At 41.2% G+C, this 8,430-nt stretch overlaps 1 protein-coding gene across 3 annotated transcripts; it reads right to left on the bottom strand.

Annotated features, from left to right (window-relative positions):
* Positions 1-272: 272 nt before the first annotated feature.
* On the bottom strand, positions 273-8,344 carry LOC111957824 (cyclic AMP-responsive element-binding protein 3). Of its 3 annotated transcripts, none has more exons than XM_023978844.2 (10): positions 8,191-8,344; positions 6,927-7,064; positions 6,283-6,673; positions 5,726-5,832; positions 5,350-5,442; positions 4,836-4,942; positions 4,579-4,647; positions 4,344-4,428; positions 3,533-3,626; positions 273-1,009 (listed from the first exon to the last, which is right to left on the bottom strand). In XM_023978844.2, the coding sequence occupies exons 2-10, from the start codon at positions 7,062-7,064 to the stop codon at positions 582-584; spliced, it is 1,512 nt and encodes a 503-aa protein (XP_023834612.1). In that variant the 5' UTR covers positions 8,191-8,344; the 3' UTR covers positions 273-581. The 3 variants fall into 3 exon arrangements, with proteins under 3 accessions (XP_023834612.1, XP_023834613.1, XP_023834611.1); XM_023978845.3 differs by lacking the exon at positions 8,191-8,344 and adding an exon at positions 7,634-7,706 and having other exon boundaries at positions 6,283-6,580; XM_023978843.2 differs by lacking the exon at positions 8,191-8,344 and adding an exon at positions 7,634-7,705.
* Between the last annotated feature and the right edge of the window lie 86 nt (positions 8,345-8,430).

Raw genomic sequence — 8,430 nt, 5'->3', positions numbered from 1 at the left:
ATGGCTAAAGCAGTGTATACAGATCAACAGTTTTGATCTAGAATCATGAGAATGTATTTATACTATGGATGTGTACTGTTCAAACTAACAGAGAACTTAACTATACACTATGAAAGGAACTGGTAAATCGCTAGCAAGGTACATATCAACACATGCTGGAGATGCACCACACAGGTGGACAGAATTAACTGTTGTCAGTTTGTTTTGTTTTTCAATAGAGAATTCAGGTTTTAGAAAGTCTTCAGCAATCATGGGATGTCAACACATTACTACTCATTTTCATAGTGCGCTTTTTCCCCTCGATGAGAGGATGATGACTATGCATAACAATGGAAATCTCAGCAGTCCATTCTAGCACTTGAACAAGGCATTAGAACAAAGTGCTCCAAGAAGAACAGTAGTATTACCAGGAAAAGGAGGACAATCAGGTAGACAGAGGATACTGTAATAACAAAACGTCCCAACACCCTTTTCTCTTCATCCACCAAGTTTCAATTAACATGATCAATAACGACTGAAACCTTTAATTAACCCTCTCCCACCATTCCCTTCTTTAGTTCATTCACCACCAGCTCTTCTGTTTACATCTCGTCCGAGCGGTGTTGCTGTATAATGATGGATGTAGGCTTCCTGTCAGTCCAGTTCTCCTTGGTCCCTGGAACCTCATAAGCCACAGCCGTTCCCACTGGATCCCTGGATCCCTCCTGCAGGCCCCCAGCCCCGGGTCCGGCCCCCGGCTTCAGCTCGGCCTGACCAGGACTGGGGAAGTCTGCAGATGAGTTGCTGTTGAACCCACTCTCAGATTCAGACTGCTCCACTTTCTGGTAGTCTGGTGTGTGGTTCTGCCCACCAGTGAACATGGCCTTGGTGTTCTCCACCTTGGCCACTAGGAGGAGACTGAGAGGGGGAGGCTCAGCATCATCTACTTCCTCCCCAGGCTCAGAGTAAGCCAGGGGCAGAGGGTCTGGGGTGTCATCAACAGCAACAGAGCGCAGGGTCCTGGAGACAACTACAAGAGAGGGGAAAGGTTTAACATCTGCTTGAATCTTAAATACAGCACTCGTCTTCTTATGGCTGCAGGGGCAGTATTGAGTAGCTTGGATGAAAGGTGCACAGAGGTGCCCAGAGTAAACGGCCTGCTCCTCAGTCATAGTTGCTAATATTTGCATAGTATTATTAGTATATGATAGAAAACACTCTGAAGTTTCTAAAACTGTTTGAATTATGTCTGTGAGTATAACAGAACTCATATGGCAGGCAAAAACCTGAGAAGTTCCACTTCCTGTTTGGATTTTTTCTGAGGGTGGCAGAGTTTCAACCAAGCTCTCATTGAAATTACAGCGAGATATGGATGAGGTTTCACTTCCTACGGCTTCCACTAGATGTCAACAGTCAATAGAACTTTGTCTGATGACTCTAATGTGAAGGGGGGCCGAAGGAGACAGGAATTAGTCACCACTGCCACGAGCTGACCATGCTTTGACCACGGGCTTTCACGTGATAGGCAGTTCCGTTCCATCGCTCAACAGAAGTCAATGTAATTCTCCGGTTGGAACGTTATTCAAGATGTTAACAACATTCTAAAGATTGATTCAGTACATCGTTTGACATGTTTCTACTGACTGTTATGGAACTTTTGGACATTTCGTCACGTTATAGTGGACGCGCTTTGTGACTTTGGAATTGTTTACCTAACACGCTAACCAAAGTAGCTAATTGGACATAAATAACGGACATTATCAAACAAAATCAAGCATTTATTGTGGACCTGGGATTCCTGGGAATGCATTCTGATGAATATCATCAAAGGTAAGGAAACATTTATCATGTATTTTCTGGTTTCTGTTGACTCCAACATGGCGGCTAATTTGGCTATTGTTCTGAGCGCCGTCTCAGATTATTGCATGGTTTACTTTTTCCGTAAAGTTTTTTTGAAATCTGACACAGCGGTTGCATTAAGGAGAGGTATATCTATAATTCCATGTGTATAACTTGTATTATCATCTACATTTATGATGAGTATTTCTGTTGAAACGATGTGGCTATGCAAAATCACTTGATGTTTTTGGAACTAGTGAATGTAACGTGCCAATGTAAACTCAGATTTTTTTATATAAATATGAACTTTATCAAACAAAACATACATGTATTGTGTAACATGAAGTCCTATGAGTGTCATCTGATGAAGATCATCAAAGGTTAGTGATTAATTTTATCTCTATTTCTGCTTTTTGTGAAAGCTATCTATCGCTGGCAAACTGGCTGTGCTTATTGTGGTTTGGTGGTGACCTAACATAATCGTTTGTAGTGCTTTTGCTGAAAAGCCTATTTGGAATCGGACATTGTGGTGGGATTAACAACAAGATTACCTTTAAAATGATATAAGACACATGTATGTTTGAGGAATTTTAATTATGAGATTTCTGCTTTGAATTTGGCGCCCTGCACTTCGACTGGCTGTTGTCATATCGATCCCGTTAGCGGGATTGCAGCCATATGAAGTCAATAACGGGAAGAGACAGGAAATATTTGTTAAGAATTTTAGATGTTATTTATTGTTGTATACATAACATTACTTTAACCTCTCTGGGATATGTGGGACGCTAGAGTCCCAACTGGCCAACATCCAGTGAAAATGCAGAGCGCCAAATTCAAATAAATGACTATAAAAAATTTACTTTCATAAAATCACACATGCAATACACCAAATTAAAGCTACACTTGTTGTGAATCCAGCCAACGTGTCAGATTTCAAAAAGGCTTTACGGCGAAAGCAACGATGCTATTATCTGAGGACAGCACCCCAGCAAACAAACACAGACCATAATATATCAACCCTCCAGGCACAAAACGCAGAATTAAAGATATTTGCGCAACATGACTACAAAAGTTACCTGTAAGCTTTGTCCAAACATTTCAAACTACTTCCTAATACAACTTTACAACAAAATTTAAGACTGGATATACTGTGTTCAATACCGGAGGAAAACAATGTGTAACGCGCCTCTAACAAAGATTACACTTCCCTCTAGCCTTGTTCTGAACAGTGCTACTTTTTCATTTCTCAAAGGAAAAACCTCAACCAATTTCTAAAGACTGTTGACATCCAGTGGAAGCGATAGGAACTGAAAGAAACTGAAAGTCGATTAGAAATCTGGATTCCCAAAGAAAACTCATTGAAAAGAGTGACCTCAAAAATAAAATCTGAATGATTTGTCCTCGGGGTTTCGCCTGCCAAATAAGTTCTGATATACTCACAGACATGATTCAAAGACATGATTCAAACAGTTTTAGAAACTTCAGAGTGTTTTCTATCCAAATCTACTAATAATATGCATATCTTAGCTTCTGGGCCTGAGTAGCAGGCAGTTTAATTTGGGCATGCTTTTCATCCAAAATTCCAAATGCTGCCCCCTATCCTAGAGAAGTTAAAGAATAAAGAAGAGCTATTTTGAACAGAATAACATTTTATTCATATTATTTTTTAAACATAGCTTTAGCATTTCAGACCATCCTCGTTTTTTTAACTTACCGGAGGAGGGGGTGTATATCTCCTTCTGTCCAGGGCTGCGGCCAAACGGGTTGACAGAGGGGAAGACGATGAGGCAGAAAGACAGCAGGAACACCTGAGCAGAGAGAAGAGAAAACTGTAAGAAAGCTGACAAATGTGTGCAACCTAGGCTTACAAACCCAATACATGAGGTACATCTGTCTACAAAGAATTATGCAATAAGTATTTGTGTAATTTAAAAATATATATCTTCCATTAGTTTTTCTATGCTAAAATAAAATAGTCTTGTATAAGAATATCATTCTTCTCATTACAGACCCAAGCAAGGCTCCAGTCTTTATTAACTAAAGCGTAAGTACTTGTTGGTTTATTGTTCCAACATACCATTATTTGGCAGTGGGACAATATAATGGCTTTAGCCTCAATAGTACACTAGTACAGTACATCCACTCCTGGTCCTTAAGTGGGAGACACTTAAAACCAATGAGCTAAATCTGGAGCACCATATGAAAAACATAATCAAGCCTCAATCTGGGTTGATATTACTATAATGTCCCAACCATTTATAATAATGTCAACATACAGGCTGAGCTGGCACCCTGAAAGAACAGGATGTAGCAAGTCACCTCAGCACACACCGTGTTAACAAAGTTTAACTTCAGTTTGGAAAGGATTGACAACCAAACTGTCAACCAAATACATCTGCAGACAAACTTGTGTGAGATTCTTTCAGTACCAGTAAATTACTACAAGCTCTAATTCCCAGCATGCCAAACAGAGGCCATGAAGTGGTGTGAGGGTTAAGCTCTACTCTGTGTGTTAGTCCTCTTACCATGACACATGTGCTGGTGGTGGTTGTCTTCATGGTAGACATCTTCATCATGCCCTGCAGCTTCCTCAGCTGCTCTATTAGAGACCTAGACGGGGAGGAATAATAATAACCATCAGAAACATTTTTCTCAATGAACAATACTAGTCTACAAACGTCATTCATTCATTCTCAGATGCGCATCATACATAAGAACAGTTGTTCCATAATCATGGTAATGGCAATAGTGGCGTCTTACATGTTTTGCTTCTGCAGCAGTTGGACCTTCTTCTGCAGATCCTGGTTGTGAGCAGTGCAGATGGAAACCCTAGGGACCAATCAGCAATACACTCAGTCAACCAACCAAACTTTATTTAAAACAAACACCTTTTGACCCAATGAAGACACAGCAGGCTAAACGTTGGTGAAGTGAAATAGTCTAAATCATATAATGACTAATGTGTGTGTGCCTCTGATTTCATTTTCAGAAATCTCTCCATCCATTCCCTCTCTCACCTGTTCTCCAGGCCATCCACATACACCTTCTTCTTCTTCCTACTCTCCTGGGCCGACTGCTTGTTGCGGATCTTTCTCCTTACCCTCTTCAGTGTCCTCTCCTCAGTCTGAGACAGCAAAAGACAGACTACTCACTTGACATGGTAATGTACACAGTGCTGAGGAGCAGTCTGTGGTCTCACTGCTAGAGACAAACAAGCTGTCTGGGAAGTTCTCATTTAGTGTGATTGGAATTGTTTCTGCAGGAGACAGGAGTAATTTAATAGACATCTTCTGTTCACTAGTCATTGGCTATCCCTTGATATTAGCAGCCTCAATACTAAGGCAGCTACAAAGTACCTAGTGTCACATCTCCCTTGTGAAACTCATTAGCCATTGTCTGCCTGTCCTTGGATAACACCATCATCTGGCTTTGTCATTCTTAAGGAGTGTATGGCATTTGGACCAAAGTTCACAATGGTTTCGGTGGTCTCCACAGTGTCAACAAACACTTGTAATAACTGGAGGAAATGACCTTAGTAAGAGGCATGCAAGACGGTATGGCTGCTCCTTCTTTAACAAGAAGTCTCTTTTCCTCATCGGTCAGGATGATCTCCTTGAACTGGAACTGAAGGGAAGAAAACAGACATTTTTAAGAGATGAGGCCTTCAACAGATCTTCAGCAGTTACATAACTTTGCCACGGGGTGGCGACAAAACTGTAAGATTATGTCTTGTGAAATTTACATTTTTCATGAACTCAAGTACAGTTAATGCCATTCTTATTAAAACAATGGGAATAAGTTTGACAAGCATATTAAATTTGGGTTTGATCTTTGGGTTTGACAATAGTGCTTCTGCTTTTCTCGTCTATAATACCCATTTGATGATGTGAAACTAAGTGAAGCTCACCAGATCCGCTTGGTTGTCCTGTGTAGAGTCCTCTATGGAAAAAGTGCAGGGTAGTTCTTCACTGGAATAATCCTGTTCCATTTCCATCCCCTCACTGTCCAGGTCGTCTGATTAACACGAGAGAACACCAGATCTTTATTGTCTCACATGAACAGTAAAGTTATGGAACCTTACAAGGATATTTCTGTGAAATGTTCTAATCCAAGGATGAGTCAAGTGACTCTGAACTCAAATCGGCTGAAATTAATCTCAAAAGCATGCGAAAAAGAAAGACCGGCACCACCTAATTCCACCTAACTGATCATCTGATTGCTGATTGGCTGGCGTACTACATTCTTCAGGATTCATGACCAGCTGGGCTGGGGGCAGTATGGTTACACACCTGGGAACCCCTTCATGTGTAGCCCCCTAGAGTTAGTCTGCAGATGCTCAAACTACCAACAAACTATTCAATTAATTGAACTGTCAACGGCCATTGTTGTCATGCAACTACTCCTTCATACCACCCAAAGCTATGAACCTGTTAGCCAAGTATAAAGGTCTAGATCAACACTTACCCAGATCAATAAAGACATCCATATCCAGCTTCTCTGCCCTCACGCTCTGTAGAGCATCCATGTCCTCTTCCTGGAGCAGATAGTAGCTGTGGTCTGTCTGCACGGTCAGGGCTTGAGGGTTCTCAGCCTGGAGCTCCAGGGCAATCAGGCGATTGTTGGCGTAGTCTGGGCTGGACTGGGAGTACCCTGGGCTGGGCGCAGGGTCACCGTCACTCCCCTGGGAACTGGTGAAGGCCAGGAAATTCTGTCCGACTATGCCGCCAGTGCTGCTGTCTTCAGAGATGCCGCTATCGCTGCCCTGTGGAGAGTGGGAGAGACAGGAGGTGGCCATGTTGTTTTCTCCCTCAAGCAAGCTGGACAGGAAGTCCTCAGTGTCCATGCCTGTCAGCATCTACAATACAGCAGGAAGTTAGTGTCCATTCTATTCAACATGACTCGTTTATCTCACAAAGAACAATTATTGTAAAATAGAGTTCCTCTGCTTTAAAATAAGGAAGTATGTCACATTTTGATGTAATTCAATAACAAACTACTTCTGCTTTACTAGTACGACATGCCATTAAATGAAAGGTTTGTTTCCTGTCAATCAAACTATTATCGGTTAGTAAACATAAAACAGTGTTATTCCTGAGTGGGAGACATACATCTTGCTCAGAGAGCCAGTTTTCTAGCCCACTTCCATATGGGAAGAAGGGGTCGTTAACTCCCGTATCTCCCCCCTGGAACAGGATCCCCAGAAGATCCGCCCCATCCATATCAGGAACATCCTCAGTGACTGACATCTGGCAAACACAATCAGCAATAAATAAATACATTCTGGAAAAACAATGTGAGACAGAACTAATTGATTTGTTAAAGTAATAGGTAAATAGGAATATCCTACAATATATAACTGAATTATAACTATCGTTAACATGTCATTTCTGGACAGGAGGTTTTCTTAAGAGAGACTGCATTGAGAGTTGCCACGTCCTAGTGTTTGGCAGCTACCACACAGTACACAGCAGATGCATGAATAGGTCATGTCTAGATGATGCAGGTTTTGTCAAATTTTATGTCAAAAGTTGTTTTTATATATTTTAGCTAACTCCTTACCCTTTTCCTAACCTGCTGCGTAAATTCTCCTAAACCTGCTACGAAAAGTAAATTTTGACAAAAGCTGTATCCCTTCTAGACATCACTCCATGAACGTGCGCATTCCTATACTTCGCCCCGCCCACTTTCCCCTTTTGTCACACGAGAATCAACAAAACAAGCCGGAGTGAGCCCACAAATGTTAGTATAGAAGACACAAACATTGCACTTCAAATATGGATAAAGTAGTTTCATTTCAAGTTAATTAGCTACATACCATAATGCTGTCAATCGAGCTAGTAAACTATTTTAACACCAGTTTCTATGCTCAGTAGGCTGGAGGTTAGCAAGTTAGCTAGCAGGGTAGCCAGTTTACGTTACATTGTCAATGTCCTGGTAGTTTATCTTGCTAACGTTACCTAGCTAGCTACAAGAGCATTGTTTGCATAGACACGATGCACTGACAGTGACAGGCACAAGGATGAGTAGTTAGCTAGTAGGTAGGCACTGGGCAATCAGATTAGCTAGCAAGATAGCTAATCAAGAGTTTGTTTGAAAAAATATGATTTTCTGCATAGCTGACCAGCCAATGCAATGCACGCTCCATGGCCAACCAATTTGATAAATTACATCTCCATTAAATATGAAGAATCGATGGTCATAATTAACTGCACACGTCGGCCACAGATAGAACAATGAGCTGGTTTGTTTGAAAAAAAAGCAAACACGATAGATTCCTATGAGCAAATGTTGCTGAGAGGGCGTGGTCTTTGTATGTTTTCATTTACGAATCAAATAAAAAGCATCCATTTCTCATGCCTCAAATGTTCTTACCTTTCTCAGTATACAGCCTGATAAGGTAGGATAGCATTCGTGTGAGTCAGTGCAATTATTTTTCTTGTTGTCTCTTCGAAGTTTCTGTCTGGTACACAGATTAAATCACCTTCCAACAAGACAGATATTGCGTCATCAGTAAAGACAAGTGTAAAATTTCGCCCTTGTCCTTATGGGAAATGTAGTATGGTGTGTGCTGCTGGGACGAGATGTGCTGCTAATGAAGTGGATGTTGATATG

The sequence above is a fragment of the Salvelinus sp. IW2-2015 genome, linkage group LG33, assembly GCF_002910315.2.
Source record: "Salvelinus sp. IW2-2015 linkage group LG33, ASM291031v2, whole genome shotgun sequence".
In the NCBI taxonomy this organism is placed as follows: domain Eukaryota; kingdom Metazoa; phylum Chordata; class Actinopteri; order Salmoniformes; family Salmonidae; genus Salvelinus; species Salvelinus sp. IW2-2015.
The sequence above is the reverse complement of the archived record's forward strand: the minus strand, read 5'-3'. Positions and strand labels throughout refer to the sequence as shown.